This window comes from Antechinus flavipes, chromosome 1 (assembly GCF_016432865.1).
Source record: "Antechinus flavipes isolate AdamAnt ecotype Samford, QLD, Australia chromosome 1, AdamAnt_v2, whole genome shotgun sequence".
Classification (NCBI taxonomy): Eukaryota; Metazoa; Chordata; class Mammalia; order Dasyuromorphia; family Dasyuridae; genus Antechinus; species Antechinus flavipes.
The window spans coordinates 178,741,341-178,760,109 of NC_067398.1; the positions used below are offsets into that span (position 1 = coordinate 178,741,341).

The window sequence follows — 18,769 nt, forward strand, 5'->3', positions numbered from 1 at the left end:
TTCTTCATCACTGAACAATTGGAACTGGTTTGAATCATTTCATTGTTGAAGAGAGCCACATCCATCAAAATTTATCATCTTGTAGTCTTGTTGCTGTGCATAATGTTCTCCTGGTTTTGCTCATTTCACATAACATCAGTTCATGTAGGTCTCTCCAGGCCTCTCTGAAATCATTCTGCTAATCATTTCTTACAGAACAATAATATTTCATAACATTTATATACCATAATTTATTCAGCCATTCTCCAATTGATGGGCATCTACTCAGTTTCCAGTTTCTAGCCACTACAAAAAGACTGCCACATTTTTGCACATATGGGTGGTACTATCATTTTAACATAATTACTTAATCCTCAAGGCTGAATGCATTCTCTTCCTCCCCAAATATATTCTTATAGCACTATAGATTTCTCTCAGTTGTGCTTTGTGAGGTGTGGGCTGTTTTACTAAGTTTGTTAGAATGAAACAGGAAGGCCATAGATGCTATGTGCTTCTGAGAGATTAAGAAGAATGAGGATTTGAGATAAGGTTCCAGGATTAGTCTAGTAAGAGGTTATCTCCGACCTTTGAGAACAAGTTTCAGTGAAAGGTTTGGTACTAATCTGATTGCAGTAGCTAGTTCTAATGGAGGAGATGGCTCCTTGAAAATTTGGCCATAAAAGGAAGGGCATTAGTGCTTGGGTAGAAATTCAAACCAAAGTGGTTTTTGTTTGTTTATTTTTACTAGATAGGGAAAACTTCAAAGAAGGAGACAAGGGAATGATATTTGGTCAGGGAGAATAATTGAAGAAAAGAAGAGAGGGGATGGGACAGAGAATACATGTGAGAGGCTTTAATGGTGGAGGGGGAAGGACACTTCTTTCTCTGAGCCTGGGGAGGAATAAAGAAAAAATGCCTATAGAAAAAAAAAAATTACTTGAGTTTTTTTGAGCTTAGAATAGAGAGTTTTTTGTACAAGGAAGAATCAGGGCACTGAGGTCTTCTATTTAAGAATCTATGAAAATATGCCCAATTTATGCTGCATGCATTTTATTTTATACAAAGGTTTGGAGTCATTGTTGTCCTCCTTAGACCATGAGCATCTAGTGTGCTGGGATCATCTTTTGCCTAATATTTGTCACATAATAGGTCCTTAAGAAATGAATATTGACTTGAGTTTATATTTACAAGCAATAAGCTAATTAAAAATTATTTTTGTCCTCCTTAAAATAGGTCATTTTTTAATAAATCTTTTTTATAAATCTTAGAATCATTATATTGTGTCTCATATAGTGTGTTTGAAAATAATAAAATAATTTCTTTGAGAAGATTGTATATTTGAGAAGATTAAGAAAATTGCAAATTTAGATAAATCTAGATTAACTTCTTAGTATTAACTATTGTTTATGTATTTTGTATTGCTTCTCTTGTCTTATTCCCTTTTTTAAAAAATAATAGTTCCTTATTTTCAAAATGCATGCAAAGATAGTTTTCAACATTTTCTCCTGCAAAACTCTGTGCTCCAAATTTTTCTCCCTCTCTTTCTCTAGGCAGCAAGCAATCCAATATATGTTAAATATGTGTAATTGTTCTATACATATTTCCACATTTATCATGCTGCCCAAGAAAAGTCGGATCAAAATGGGAAAAAAATGAGAGGAGAAAAAGAAGGCAAGCAAACAACAACAACAAAAAAAAGGGAAAATATTGTGTTGTGATCCACATTTAGTCCTTTCTGACTCTTCCCATCACAAGTCTTTTGGTTATTCCCTTTTTTAAAACAAATTTTTACTGATCATTTGTTTTTTACCTCCATTTCTTGGTGTATTCTTCTGTCAACCCTCTCCAAGACAATCCTACATAACAAGGTGTTTTTTTGTTTTTTTTTTAAATGGGAAAAAAAAGCAGCAAAACTAACCATCCAGTGAAAAAGTCTACCATTATATACGCAAAGATCAGTATGGCATATTACCCTTTCTAAGGGGAAATGGGAAGGTAACTTCTCATCTCTTCTTTAGGATAAACTTCACTGTTACCACTCTGTAGCATTTAGTTTTTAATTGTTTAGTTGTTTTTTTCTATTTAGATTGATAGAGTAATTGTGTGTGTGAGTTCTCTCTGCATCTGTTCATAAATTCTTTCGTCCTTAACCATGTTTATCATCCATAGTTTCTTATATCTTAATAATAATCTTAGTCTTAAACTATAAACTGATTAGCTAGTCCCCAATTATATGCATATAACTTTTAGTCATTTATTGTTATTGTTCTTTTTTGTTGTGTAATTGTCAGTCATGTCTGACTGTTCATGAACCCATTGAGGTTTTTCTTGGTGAAGAGTAATTTGCTATTTCCTTAAACTTCAGCTTATTTTACAGATAACAAACAGGTTTAAATGACTTGCCCAGAATGCCCAACTATCCTATAAAAGGTAGGGATGAAAATATTTTAGAGTATTTGGAACCCTTAGGCCTTAATCTTCTTGAAGTATATGCATAGACGTGAAAATCTCTAGGTCAAAGAGTATAGATATTTTATTCACTTTCTCTACATAATTCCAAATTGCTTTTCAGAATGGTTAGACTAATTCATAGCACTAAATGAAACCAGTCTTTCACATAATTCCTCTAACATTGACCATTCCCTTTTTTTGTCATCTTTGCTGCTTGTTGTGCTTCTGTTTCTTTGTGTTTTATTTCTTTTATTAGTAATTTGGAACATTTTTTTCATATGGTTGTTAGTTCTTTTGAAAACTGTCCTTGGATGAATGAATGCATAAAAAACCAATTATTAAGCATTTACTGTGTATCCTGCTCTATGCTAAGTACTAGGATTTAAAAGGAAAGACAATTGAAGCAGATTTTTATGTGAGGGAATGGCTTTTTGATTCTGTATTTTTTAACTTTGCTCTTTATTTAGGTATTCGATACAATTTTTTCCTCTGGTTGACATTCTTCTCTTCTTATCCTAGTTATATTCATTTCATTTATATAAAATCTTTTCAATTTCTTGAAATTGAGTTCTGGCTTTGATGAAGCACTGGACTTTGGGATTTAAATGGAGCTATTTGACCCTGACTTAAGCCCAGATCATTCTGAATGTAGTAGATGTAACAATGATCTCAAAAATGCCCAAAACCTCACCTGATCATTATTTCAGTTTTGATGGCTCAGAGTAAATGTAAATAGCAGTTTCTGTTCAGGCACAAAATCATGAAAGCCTTCCCCTCCTAGTTTTTTATAATGGGCAAACTAGGCTTTCTTTTACCTCATTTTTTATATAGCCCTACATTATTGAGTGGGGGTTGCTTCAGACAAACAGATTTAGGGAAGAGCTTAAAAAGGTCATGGTCTCCCACTGCATCTGGGGTCATCTCCAGTCTTCCAGACCTGTCTTGACTTTGGATTCAGATTATTGTGGAGGAAAGAGTGAGGTGACTTTGTCCAATCCCACCTCACTTAAAACTAGTTCATTTACAAGTCAACACATCACCCTTCCAATATCATTGATCTTCTTTGAGAATGAAGAATAAATAACAGCAACTATCTAATTTGCTTATAGACAAACATTGTGATTGCCTCTATTCCTTGTTTGGTTAAGAATTCAACTTCATATAGCTGTGAAAGGCATCTGATCTCCTTTTGTAATTTTTTGATGATCTTTAATATTTTTTGATATTTAATATTCCTCAATATTCAAAATAACATTTTGTATAATTTTTAATATCCAGAGTACATACTCATTTTTAATTCATTGTTGCAGATGATACAAGATAATTGATTTAAATTAGGAGGAAGACAGAGAGGAAGAGAGCACACACTATTTCAATACTATTTGTTCCTTTGATAATCCCATGTATTTTACTTTGTGCATCTGCAAAATTATTTTGAGGAGTCCATGGGCTTCCCTAGATTGCCAAAGGAATCTATAAAATTCTTAGTTTAATTCTAATGGCTGCAAGACTGCCTTCTGCTTTTCCTGCAATTCTTGTCAAATAGAAATATTGAGGGATCACTGAGCTATTCAGTTATTTTTAATTTTTCCTTCTTTAGCCTTTTCCATTGATCTACTTTGATATTTTTAACCAGTATTAAATCATTTTAATTACTATTTCATATTATAATTTGAGTTCTGAAAGTGATGTTCCTGCTTCATATTTATCTTCTTTCACTTTTATTATTTTTAATATATTCTAGTTTTTTGCTCCTCTAATGCATTTCATTTTGTCTAACTCTTTCAAGAACTTTTTAGATAGTCTAGTTGGCATAGCACTATTGTATACAAATAGGGTCATTTTATTGTATTGGCATGACCCAGCCATGAACACTAATTATTTCTCCAGTTATTTAAGTTATTCATTATTTCTTTATTTTTATAGGAATAGAGTATGTTTTGGTAGATTGATGCCCAAATAGTTTATGCATTTTCTAATTATTTTGAGTGGGATTTCCCTTTCTATTTTAACCTTCTGGATTTTGTCTGTGAAATGTTGATGGGGGGTGGTGGAGAAACGGGGTTTATTTTGTAGTTTGCTACTTTAGTGAAGCTGTGAATTTTTCAATTATTTTCTTTGTTGATTCCTAGAATTTTCTAAATAAAACATGTAGTTAGTCAATGGGTTCCTCTTTTCTTATCTTTATACTTGTAATTTCTATGTCTTATTGCTATTGTTTCCATTTTAGAACATTGGAGAAAAGGTGCTTTACTCTGATGTCAATTTGGGAAAGCTTCTACTGTTTTTCTTTTGCAAATAATACTAGCTCTTGATTTAGATTATATAATTTATATTATTCCAAAAAGTTCTGTGATCTCCTTTGTAGGTTTTTTTTTTTTAAAAGCATAAATGAGGGTTGGACTCTAATAAGGAACATTTATTTACTTATTGATATAATAAATGGGTCACCATGGCCAAAAGTGGAAAGTCTTATGAAGGGCAGGAACAGGCTATATTACACAAGGAATGAAGAACTCCAAAGAACAGGAGTAAAGGATTATCAAGGAATTCTATAACAGGAATAAAAGAAGGACTGGACATGTGCCAAGAATGAAGGGTAACAGGTGGATAGCCAGAGAACTCTGTTGCTTCCCTTGCAACATCAGGAGAGAACTAAAAAGGATTTTCAGCATGCTTACTTCTGGCTCAGCTACTTACCAGACTTTTTCTCAACCTCTTTCCCAGCAACTTTCTTATGCTAACATATTTCCACCCCTAAGGTGATAGGGAGTTCCTTCCCTCAGAATTTGATTTGAGGAGTTCTTGCTAGCTATGCACATTTCTTTGCTTATTCTCTCTCGATTCCTTTTTCACCTTCTTCTCTCACACTCCTACTCTTGCTTTTCAGCTCTTTTTTATTTGTTATCTTTTAAGTGTAAGCTTCTTGAGGGTAGGGATAACCTTTTATTTTACATGTATTTATTTGGAATTCTAGTTCTTAGCATTGTGTTTGGCTTGTAGTACTTAATACATGCTTTTTTCTTTCTATGGCTTATCTCTCTAAATATTCATTTATCTATTTATCCAAAATGTTGGGATAGATTCCATGTGGTGAAATTTTGGTGAGACATAGTTGAGTCCTATCTGTAGGATGGATAGGCGAGACTGCATTGTAATATATTTCTTGGAGGGAACTCCAAAATTGGTGAGGTCACAGATCTGCTTGAGATGATGAGGTACGGGGTGCCAAACCAACCAAGTATGTTAGAGTTCCAGAACTTACCCCAGACAGGCTACTAAATGTTGAGGAATGGGCATTGAACCCAAAATGTTTGGGACTGTTGTTATAAGGCATTTTAAAAGAATTTATAGGCTTAGACCATCTCCAAATCAGTAGCCAAGATTTTATTATTATGTTGTTGACTGGTGGGCTAAGTTCCAAAGGGGAGTTTAGTCATTAGCAAAGGGAAATATTTGAACTAAGTTCCCTAGAGGAATTCGTCATTAACAAAGGGGAAACACCATAACAAGGATTGGGAATATGGCAGGAATTTCCTAAAGAACCAATCAGAAGGAGGAAGAGACCATAAAAGAGAGTTCTTAGAGAACTTGTTGCCATAAGATGGGTAATTCCTAATGAATCTGCAATGCCATAAAATGGATTAAATTCCTAAAAAAGTCAGTGATTATGATACTTAATAAGCTAACTTTAACTCCTTTTAAGGGGGGGTATGCCATTAACTAGGGGGCTTAACCCTAAAAAAGAGTTAGCTAAGAAATGGGATTACAAGTAGGTTCTTTTTTTAGGAGAAAAATAACCTTGAGGGTTTTTATCTATGGTTTGGCCTTCTAATTGGGTGCAGTAAGGGGGAATTGATCATTTTGTCAATGCGTGGAATTACATAAAGAATTCTACTGAGGTCTACTGCAATAAAAATCCACTTAAAGGATAACAGAAGGCCCATTTAGAGAAAGAGAATTCTGCCTGTGTTCCTCCCTACTTGCCTCAGAGTAGCTTGGCTTCTGGATTACTTAACAGTAATTCAGGCTCTCTCCTGTTAATGTCTCTCTCTATGACCCAGAAATCTACCAAAGAATAAGCACCTCATCATTGATATGATGAAATTTTAGATTTTTTACCTAATGTGATTAATTATTTTGCTGATGTTGAACTATCCTTGAATCTTTGTTTTAGCTCCAAGTTAATCAGAATGAATGGCTTTTTAGAAAAATTGCTTTCATCTTCTTTCCAGTTTTTTGCTTTGCCTTTTTGCCAGAATTTTATTTAGCATTTTTGAATTAATATTCAAAAATGATATTGGTCTATAGCTCTCTTCTTTTGAAACTTTTTATAAGTGAATATACTTTAAAAAACAATGAATAAATATTTTTTCTACCTCTGCCATATTTCTTTTTACAATTGAGGGAGAGAAGAAGAAAAACAAAACTCTTGTAACAAATGATGCATAGGTAAACAGAAGAAATTCCACATTTATTAGAGCAATAAAAAATTATGCGTGTTTCATCTATCATCTCTGTCAGGAGGTAAGGAGGAATAGTGCTTTTATCATCTGGTTTCTGGAATCATGATCTGATAGTTCATTGGAAAGAAGTCATATATTTCTCAGGTTTTTCTATCCTATTCCTCAATTTTAATGGAATTCTAGTATTCTATTATATCTAGTATTCTATTATATTCATATAATCAGTCAATCAGTAAATATTTATTAATTACCAACTATATGCCAGACATTTTGTTACTTGCTGGGGATATCTAAAGAGGCATCAGATAGCCCCTGTTTTCTAGGAGTTTGCAATCCAATTCAGAAGATAATATGCAAACAAATATCTACATACATGATAAATAAAATTATTTAAAGAGAGAAGGCACTGGAATTAAGAGTTTAGGGAAGACGTTTGTAGGAGGTAAATTTTTGGTGAGGGGTAGAGTGAGGGGTATGGAACTAGAATAATCTTAAGTAAATTTTAATTTGCTTTCCTTTCAGATCTAGTCCTTCATTTTTGTCTTGTCAGTGATAGAGCCTAATCAGGAAATGTCTAGCTTCTAAAGCCTTAATTTGTTTGGAAGATGGGGAAGGAAGTGTGATAAAGTGTGAAGTGAAATGATGTAAGAGGGAATCTCAACAGAGTCCCCAGGGCCAGGTTTTCCAGTTGATTTGTACCTCAGTACCAGGCGCTTTGTGGTTTTTAGAAGGAGGAAGGCTGCTAAGTGTGAGCCCATTAAAGATTAGCTTTCTTGTATGTTAATTCCTGAAGGCCTGTCTTTTTCTTTCAAGGCTTCTCTTTTTCTCCTTCTTTTCTTTTCTTTTCTTTTTCTTTTTTGTTTTTTTCCAGGCATCCCTTCATTGGAAGATACTTCCTTAGTAGATTACATTTCTTTGCTCTAACAAAAAGTGCCACTGTGAGTATTTTTGTATGTTTTCTCTTTTTATTCTAAGAAAAGTATAAAACCTAGTAGAAATATCCCTGGATCAGAGGATATAGAAAGTTAAGTAATTTAAGGGCTAGGTAAAGCTTCAAATTGCTGCCCCATTGTTTCAATTCTCAGCTCCATCAATAACGCATTAACAGATAGAGAAACACATTCCTTGGAGAGTGGGACCTATAGATAGGAAAAGAGCATATGATCTCAGAACTTTTGACCAAGTTGTTTGGCTTACTTAAATATTTTTCTGTTTTGATAGGAAAAGTTCAGTAGTTAAAGGTGGAAATGGTAACATTATAAAAATAAAAAGAAACAATTAAAGTTTTATGGTAAAGCAAGATATGTTGTGATAGAGGATTGAGTTGGAAGTTAGAAGATCATGTTTCCTTTTTAATTGAATTTTACTTTATTGATGCTCTTTTGTTTTTATATCATATTTATTCCTATCTCTTCTCTCTTCTCTGCCTGTCAGCCCATTCCATGTAACAAATATTTTGAAAAGAAGTGGGAGGGGGTGGAGAAAGGCAGTTTTAAAATAAAGAGCTGTAGTAGAATTTATTATGCTTCAACTGATGTTAAAACAGTAGAGGTAGCAATCATGATCTCAGACAAAGTTAAACCTAAAATAGATTTAATTAAAAGAGATAGAAAATTACATTATGATAAAAAGTACAATAGGCAATGGTAATATACAAGGAAGCACTATAATCATACCAAATATTATAGAAAATAAATTTTTAAAAGAAAAGTTAAATAAATTTCAAGTGAAAATGAATGATAATATTATAATAATGAGGATTTTACTATTCCCTTCTCACTACTAAATTCTAATAAAAAAAAATAAGAAGTCAAGGAAGTGAATAGAATGTTTAGATTATTTAGCTAAGATAGATATCTGAAGAGAATTGAATGGGAATAAAAAGGAATATGCCTTTTTTCTCAGCAGCACATGGTACCTATACAATGATTGACTCTATATTAGGGCATAAAAAATTTTATAACGAAAAGTAGAAAAGCAGAAATATTAAATGCATCCTTTTCATATCACAATGCAGTTAAAAAATGGAAACCTGAAATGAAAACTAACTGGAGACTAAAGTAATCTAATATTAAAGAATGATTGTATTAGAGAACAAATCATAGAAACAATCTATTTCATTAAAAATTATTGCAATAATGAAATAGCACATCAAAACCAATGGGATACAGCAAAAACAGTAATCAGAGGAAAAAATATATCTCTAAATGCTTGCATCAATAAAATAGAGAGAGTAGATTAATGAATTGGATATGCATTTAAAAAAAGCCCAAATCCTCATTTAAGCAACAAATTGGATAATATAAAAATTAAAGGTGAGATTAATAAAATTAAATGTAAGAAAACCATAGAATTAATAAAACTAGGAGTTGATCTTATGGGGGAAAAAAACAATAAAATAGATGAACCATTGGTTAATATGATTTTTTAAAAAAGAAAACCATATCATTAGTATTAAAAATGGAAAAGATGGCTGTGAATATACCACTAATGAAGATGAAGTCAAAGCAAATATTTGGATAACTTTGCCCAATTACATGTCAATAAATTCAACAATCTCTGTGAAAAGTAAGAATGTAATCAAAAATATGAATTGCTTAGATTAGCAGAAGAGAAAATGGAATATCTAAATAGACCTATTTTAGAAAAAGAAATTGAACAGGTCATGAGTGTGCTTTCTAAGAAAAAAGCACCAGGACCAAATGGATTTACAAGTAATTTCTATTAAACATTTAAAGACCAACTAATTCAATATTAAACTAATTATCAGGAATACATCTACAATGTTGATGAAATAAACCAGGAAAAATTTAAAACAGAGAAAGAAAATTATAGACCAATTTCTTTAATGAATATAGATGCAAAAAATCTAAAATGAATTTTAGCTAAGATATTACAAAAAATTGTACATTATAAACAGGAATGCAAGGATGATTTAACATAAAAAACTTTTTAATTGATTATATCAATAATTTTTTTTAAAAAAATCATAAGATTATGTCAATAGATGCAGAAAAGTTGGAGCGGCCAAGAATTCTTTATTAGGTAAAAATTCTTGGGAAAGCTGGAAAGCAGTTTGGTAAAAAAATTGGATATTTACTAATATCTTACACCATTTACCAAGATTAAATCAAAATGTATATGTATATTGAGGGACATATTATGAGAAAATGTGAAGAACATAGAACATAATACTTATCAGTCTTGTGGATAGGTGAACAAATTATGAATAAACAAGAAATAGTATTGGGAAGCGCAAAATGCATAATTTTGATTACAATAAATTAAAAAGGTTTTGTGCAAATAATACATGTGAAGACCTATTATTTGCACAAAACCTTTTTGATATTATGTGAAGCCAAGATCAGAAGGAAAGAAGAAAATTGACGGAAATTTTTTTTTGATAATAGCTTTTTATTCGCAAAATACACACAACATTCAGCCTTTCAAAATCTTGTATTCCAAATTTTTCTTACTCCCTTTCTCCCACCCTCTTCTCCTAAATAGCAAACAATCCAACATAGGTTAAACATGTGCAATTCTTCTAAACATTTCCACAGTTATCATGCTGCACAAGAAAAATCAAATGAGAAAGGAAACACAATGCAAGCAAACAACAAAAAAGGTGAAAATACTATGCTGTACTCCACATTCAGTCTCCATTGTCCTCTTTCTGGATGCACATGGCTCTCTCCATTACATCTATTAGAACTGGCCTGAATTATCTCATTGTTGAAAAAAGTCATGTCCATCAAAATTGATCATCACATAATCTTTTTTTTTTTTTTTCACTTTTTTTTTGCTCTATTTTATTTTATTTTTCATAATTATGACTTTTTATTGACAGAATCCATGCCTGGGTAATTTTTTACATTATCCCTTGCACTCACTTCTGCTCTGACTTTTCCCCTCTCTCCCTCTACTCCCTCTCCCAGATGGCAAGCAGTCCTATACAATCACATAATCTTCTTGTTGCTGTGTGCAATATTTTGTTGGTTCTACTCACTTCACTTAGCATCAGTTCATGTAAGTCTTTCCAGGCTTCTCTGAAATCATCCTGTTGATCATTTCTCATAAAACAATTATATTCCTTTACATTCATATATCATAACTTATTCAGTCATTCTCCAACTTAATAGGTATCCACTCACTTTCCACTTTCTTGCTACTACAAAAAGGGCTGCTCAGACATTTTTGCATATGTGGGTCTTTTCCCCTTCTTTAAGATCTCTTTGGGTTACAGGCCCAGTAGAAACACTGCTGTATCAAAGGATATGCACATTTTGATAGCCCTTTGGGCACAATTCCAAATTGCTCAGCAGAATGGTTGGATCAGTTCACAACTTCACCAACAATGTATCAGTGTTCAAGTTTTCCTACATCCCTTCCATCATTTATCATTATCTTTACCTGTCATCTTAGCCAATCTAAGAGGTTTTTAGTGGTACCTCACAATTGTCTTAATTTTCATTTCTCTAATCGTGATTTAGAGCATTTTTTCATATGACCAGAAATGGCTTTAATTTTTTCATCTGAAAATTGTTCATATTCTTTGATCATTTATCAATTAGAGAATGGCTTGAATTCTTGAATTTTGAATTCTTGTAAATTTGAGTCAATTCTCTATATATTTTAGAAATGAGAAATAATCAAAATTTATATATTTTGCATTTTGTAATGTTCTCCAGTTCTTCTTTGACCACAAATTCCTGCCTTCTCCATAGATCTGAGAGATAAGACTATCCCTTATTCTCCTAATTTGCTTATAGTATCAACCTTTTTCTTTAAATCATGAACCTATTTTGACCTGTCTTGATATAGAGTGTTAGGTGTTGGTCAGTGCCTAGTTTCTACTATATTATTTTCTAATTTTCTCAGCAATTTTTGTCAAATAATGAGTTCTTATGCTAAAAGCTGGAGTCTTTGAGTTTTATTAACTACTAAATTACTTATAGTCATTGACTTATGTCTTGTGAACCTAACCTGTTCCACTGATCTACTGCTTTATTTCTTAGCCATTCCAAATGGTTTTGATGTCTCTTGCTTTACACTATAGTTTTAGATCTGGTATAACTAGGCCACCTTCATTTGCTTTTTTTTTTTTTTTTCCATTAATAGGGGGAAATTTTTATGGACAGTTTCTCAGGTAAAAATATTGTATCTCAAATATATAAATAATTTTGTAAAATCTATAAGAATGTAAGTCATTCCCCAAATGATAAGTGTTCAAAGTATGTAACAGGCAATTTTTTGATAAGGAAATCAATATAATTTATGGTCCTGTGAAAAACTACTCTAAATCATTATTAGAAAAATGCAAATTAAAGCAACTTTGAGATACCATTTTAAAATGTATCAGATCAATTAAAATGATAAGGGAAAGTGACAATGAGAAAAATGGGGACACTGTTTCACTCACTGTTCGTGGAACTATGAACTAATCCAACTATTTTGGAGAGCAATCTGGAATTGTGCTCAAAGAATTGTAAAACTGCTCGTATCCTTTGACCCAGCAATACCACTACGAGGTCTGTTTTTCCAGTATGATTAGAGAGACAGGACAAAAACCTATGTGTTCTAAAATATTTATATTCTCTTTGTGGTGTCAAAAAGTTGGAAATTATGGAGATGCTTGTCAGTTGGAGAATAACTGAACGAGTTGGGATATATGATTGTGATGGAATTACTACTATGATATAAGAAATGATGAGGTCGATAATCTTAGAAAAACATGAATAGAGTTGTATGAAATAACGAAAATGAGTAGATCCAAGGGAGCATTATATATAATAATAGCAATATTGCTTTAAGAACAACTTGGAGCAACTAAGTAATTTTGGCTATTATAAATAGCCAAATTAACTACAAAAGAACTGGGAAGGAAGATGGTATCTGCATACTGAGAAAGACCTGATAACAGGACTATGTAGGTTATGATTTTACATATATAAACATGTTTGTGTCTAATAGTCATCTTTAGGATAGGAGGGGGGAAGATTTATTATATATGTATTTTTAAAAAGCATATTGTACCTAATAGATTTACAGTTTCATGTACTGTCCTTTTTTTCCCTATTCTTCCTTGTTATGCTAGCTTCAAAACATAAAAAGCAAAATATATAGTCATAATTCTCCATCTCTGCAAGGGACAAAGCTAAAATTTTTTAACTCTTCTCCAGGGCCAGTCGTTTAGAGTTTGTTGATGTTGATAGTGTGTGTGTGTGTGTGTGTGTGTATGTGTGTGTGTGTGTGTGTGTGTGTGTTTTCATTTATAGGGTTCTAATCATTATATATGTTCTTTTCCTGGTTAGTAAACCTCTTTTCTAATCCAGTCTGGCAAGAGCAAATTTAGATTTCCAGCCTAATTTACAAATGAGAAAATAGGCTTATAGTAGGAAAGTGGTTTCCCCGGGATTGTAAGGGCTTTGTCCAGATCTTGAAGCAGGTTGTGGTCCTTTTAAGAAACAACATCAATCTTACCTTTCATGATTTTGATGTTAGAACTGGGATTAATATATTTTAATGTAAAAATAAATATTTCTTGTGAAATTTTATTTAAATGCTTACTATGTGCACGTAACTGGGCTGGGTAATGAGATTACAAAGTTGAAAAATGGAACTTTACTTTCTTTTACACCCATAACTATATGCCATTCCTCAGTCTTTAATCTCTTTTTCCTTGTATTTACATCTCTCCCTTTCAGAATCCCCTTTTTCTTTTAGGGCCTTCCTTAGCTCAGATACCAACTTCTTTGTGATCTTTCCAGATTCCCAAGTCTTCTCTCCATTCTCAAATGTTCCTAGAGCCCTTTGTCTGGATCTTTCATTTGTATTAGTTACTCTCTGCTTTGTATTATATTTATCTGGGTATGGATCATATCTCTTCACCTTCCCCCACACCTGCTTCCCAGAACCCCCTAAAGCATGCAAACTATTTTAGGACAGTAATCTTTTTTTTTTTTTTTCTTTAACCTCTAATGTCCTAGCTCCAAGGCACGCTAGATAATTCAATAAATCTTTTTTGTAGAGATGGTCCTTGACTGAAGTGACAAGTTTATAATTGAATAACGGGAATATGAATCTTTTTCAAATTAAAGGGTGTCATTTTATTTTTTATTCCTAACACACTGACCCTTGGGATCTGTCTGTTTTTATTGTGTAGAAGTTCTAATGGCTGGAAACAAAGGAAGAGGACGTGCTTCTTTTACCTTTAACATTGAAGCTATTGGTTTTGCTAGAGGTGAAAAGTTACCTGATGTGGTATTGAAACCTCCACCACTATATCCTGTAAGTATCTCAGCATGCTATTCTACTTTTTTGAATCAGGTTTCAAACCTTCTTAAGGTTCAGTGTTCATAGATTAATTATTAATATCGATTATTTCTCTTCTCTTTATGCAGGGATTCTTAACCATAAACCCTGCTGGCAGTGTAGTGAAGTTTATGGGCTCCTTTTTAGAAATGTGCTTGAATAAATGCATAAAATAAAATACATCGGATTGCAAAGGAGATAACTCAGATTGAAGTGTAGTTATTAATTTTTTCAAAGTTCCTGGTCCCCAAGATAAGAAATTATGTAATAATGGAAGATTCTAGGTTAACTTTCTTTTTTTTTTTTAATTAATTCATTTGTTTTCTTTCAACTTTTTCAGTTTCTAAATAGATTTCTTTGGTGTAGAAGAAGTATAATTTCTTTAGTTGGGAAATTACTAGTATAGAAACTATCTCTAATGCAAATGGGCAGCTTGTCTGTAATTTGTAGTCTGGGGAATTATCTGGGATTCCACTTTTTTTAGTTGACTTGTCTTCTGCGAACAAAGGTAGAAGGTGGCAGAGGACAAATCCACATCTTCCTGATTGCAAGGCCTACTCCTCAATCTACTGTGCCATGTTGATTTTCTTAAAATGCATTATTTCTAAATCTGTGGGGAAAATTAGGTAGATGATTCAATTAAGGATCCAAGTAGTGCTGAAATATATTAAGGATTGTATCTTTTACCACTTCTGCATGTCTTACTCTTTGCTGATACAGCATATCTCCAAATTTTATCAGTTTTTAAATTGTTAAATTATATTCAAATCATTAGCTATGACAACTAGCTTTTGGGGAAAGGTAAGGGGAAAGAGGAGAATTGTATATTTTTATATACATGTTTTATCTATCTTATGTGCATAAAACTTGATTTTGTTCCTAAATATATTAGTTGAACTAGTTATCTTATTCAAGATATTTTTTTCTTTCCCAAGTTAGCTAGTATCGTGATGGGGGGATTATAACTCTCCAACCTACAATAAAAGAGACTGAGGCAGAGCTTTGAATCAGTGGCACTTTATTAAAGTGTCCATGGTCCTTCAGATCTAAACAATCTAAGATGTTCTCTTCTTCTGGGATTTATTTTTATAAGGCTTGATATTAGATTTGATACGTGAGCATTTTATTTTATTTATTTAATATTTTCACCCAGTTATATTCAAAATGAAAAAAATGATTTTTTCTAAAATCGTTTCTAAAATTTTTAGTTTTAGGTTCTCTCCCTTATTCCTACTCACAATTAATAAACCACTTATAAAGTTATGCAAAACATTTCAATAAAGTCAAGTTGTGGAAAAAAATAGATCTCTCATCCTAATGAAAATAAAAACCCTTAAGAAAAATTAAGTTAGAGAGAATGCTTCAATCTGTATTTAGACAAAATCAATTCCTTCTCTGGATATGTATAGGATTTTTCGTCATAAGTCCTTCAGAGTCATTGGAGATGACTGTATTACTGAGAATAGCAAAGTCATCCTCAGCTGTTCATCCCAGAACATTGCTATTATTTTGATTATAGTACACCTGAATGTTCTAAAATACAAATTCTATTGGTTAATAGATCTTGCTTTGCAGGCCAAAAATGATGTATCAGCTAGAAGTATATTCCAGCCGTGGGGTCTTGGGTGAAGTTTGGGGCATCTCCACTCATTAACTGGTCATAAGAGGGTTACCTGCTCATATTGGAGAAGAGAAAATGGTTTGGAGGTGCAAAAATGAGTCAGGATTTTGCATGTAATTGAGTCACCTCTGCCGTGCTGGGCTTGGTTACCATAATAAGTTAAAACAGGGGTAACGGGCCTCCAGTTAACTTCCTATAATTAAGAAAGTGAATTTAAAATCTGCAATTTACAGCTGTGGGGCCTAATAAGAACTTACAAGCACTGCCCTTTTGTAATCATAGCAAACTGATTAATACTTATTAGGATAGAGTAGGAGTCCAAATGACTTTTTTTCTTACACTGATTTAATGAGTATGCCCCAAATTTAACAATAAATAACACTTGTATAATGCTTTGTGTTTTGCAAAATATTTTGTGTCGTCTGATCCTCATAACAATCCTGGAAGGTAGATGCTGTTATTATCCCCATTTTCCAGATGAAGAATCTGAAGCAGACTTAAGTGATTTGTCCATTCAAGTAGTAAATATCTAATGCTGGATTTGAAATCAAGTCTTCCTGATCCTAGATCCAGCTCTGGGGTAGATCCAAAGCTCTATCCAATATATCACTTAATTGCTTCTGTTGAAATGAAATGGCTCTTAATGGAAATGATAAATGTATGTTCTTTTAAAAAAAAAAAATACTTTTATTCCCTACACAGGACACAGATTATAAACCAGTGCCGCTCAAAGCAGATGAAGCAGAAGAATACATGTTGGCCTTAAAACAGGAGTTTAGAGCAACCATGAAAAGAACACCTTATTTTATGGATACAGAAGAAGAGAAACAAGGTCTGTATGAGTTGGTGGTGCTTTTTTTGTGTTTACCAATATAACAGTGCTAAAGTACAAAGGCAATGCTCAATTAATGCATTCTGGATAGAATTTAAATGTCAGATACACAAAAATAGCATATTTTCTTCTGTATCTCCAGAGAAGATAATGCTCAGAAGTTTTTTTAATGCTTGTTTTTCTTCTCCTCTGATATTTTACCTGGATAGGAGGTATTTAAAATTTCACTAGTACAGGTCTCTAGAATAGCTTTTTCCACATTGCCCCTGATTACTTTTTGCTTCAATTAGATGAAATGTTTGATAAAAGCAGCTTTTAATCATAGTATGTCAAAACTATAAAGGATTTTAGAAATAATCTCATGTAACTCCTTAGGTTTATAGATGAGAAAGCTGAGATCCTGAGAGGTTGTAACAGAGCCAGGGTAAATGGTATGAAGAGTAAATATTTTTTGAATTGGAATCATTCAAAGCATATACCTTCCTTATGACAACTCAGTATTATCTTTTTTTATGAAAAGAATCATCATCTTTCATTAATGCTCTTTATTATGTATGTTTATATGACTATTAGCTTGATAGTAATTTCCTTGAGTATAAGGACTCTGTTTTTGTAGTTTCTATGAATAGTATTTATCAGATAGTCATATATAATTGCTGGCTTAATTCCTCATTGATTAACATCATGGTTGGGAGAAATATATTCCTGACTGGCATCTTTTCTGAAACCAGAGAAACAGGAGAATGTGTAAGACAAGTAGGAAAACAAATGTATGCACTCTCTTGCTTCAGGCCTAATGAAGGATAGTACATGTAAGACTTTATACTTATTCCTATTGAATTTCATCTTAGGTTAGCCAGTATGTTGACCTGCCAAGATTCTTTTGGATTCTGACTCTCTCATTCACTGTGTTAGTTATCTACCAGCACGTTAACTGCCAATTTGATGAGCATGCTATCTATTCCTTTATCCAAGTCATTTATAAAATGTGGACTAGTGTAGGGGAAAGAACAGATCTCTGACTGAACTTCATTGGGATTTATTGCCACAATTGCTCTTCACTAACAAATTTTTAATTTTGATCATTTAACCAGTTCTGAACATAGCTAATTATATAATTTAAATGACAGGCATTGGGCTGTAATTCCATTGGTATTGGGAATTCCTGGGGGATTAACTTTTTTGCTATTATAGATTAGGGGCACCATTTCTGCAACTTACAATTTAAATGAGGGGGTTGCTAAGGACAGTAAGGGATGAAATAGTTTGCTAGAGGTCACTAGATCAATATGTCAAGAGGCAGGGCTTAAACAGTGGTCTATTTGGCTTCAAGGCCAGCTCTTTACCTACTTGACTACATTGTCTCTACTTAATTAAAAGCATGGCAAAAATCAAGGTAAAAAATATTCTCAGTTTATAATATCCTCAGTTTAGTGATTTGTTCTTTTTCTTGTTTTCAGTTATAACTTTATTGACAGAACATTTGCGTGGGTAATTTTTTTTACAACATTATCCTTTGCACTCAACTTTTGTTCCGATTTTTCCCTTCCCTCCCTCCATCCCCTCCTCTAGATGGCAGGCAGTTTTATACATGTTAAATATGTTATAGTATATCCTAGATACAATATATGTGTGCAGAACCAAACAGTACTCTTATTGTAAAAGAATTGGATTCAGAAGGTAAAAGTAACCTGGGAAGAAAAACAAAATTGCAAGCAGTTTATATTCATTTCCCAGTGTCCTTTCTTTGGGTGTAGCTGCTTCTGTCCATCCTTGATCAATTGAAACTGAATTAGATCTTCTCTTTGTCAAAGATATCCACTTCTATCAGAATACATCCTCATACAGTATCGTTGTTGAAGTGTATAATGATCTCCTGGTTCTGCTAATTTCACATAGCATCAGTTCATATAAGTCTCTCCAAACCTCTCTGTATTCATCCTGCTGGTCATTTCTTACAGAACAATAATATTCCATAACATTCATATACCACAATTTACCCAACCATTCTCCAGTTGATGGACATCTATTTATTTTCCAGTTTATAGCCACTACAAACAGGGCCGCCACAAACATTTTGGCACATATAAGTCCCTTTCCCTTCTTTAG

The 18,769-nt window shown here is 32.7% G+C and overlaps 1 protein-coding gene across 2 annotated transcripts in view; it reads left to right on the plus strand.

Annotated features, from left to right (window-relative positions):
- The window catches only part of POLR3G (RNA polymerase III subunit G), a 78,280-nt gene that overhangs the window by 7,115 nt on the left and 52,396 nt on the right, over positions 1-18,769 (plus strand). For both annotated transcript variants that reach the window (XM_051993518.1, XM_051993509.1), the window contains exons 2-3: positions 14,059-14,183; positions 16,531-16,660. In XM_051993518.1, coding sequence (XP_051849478.1) covers positions 14,067-14,183; positions 16,531-16,660 — 247 coding nt within the window. In that variant the 5' untranslated portion in view covers positions 14,059-14,066. The remainder of the gene's footprint in view (positions 1-14,058; positions 14,184-16,530; positions 16,661-18,769) is intronic.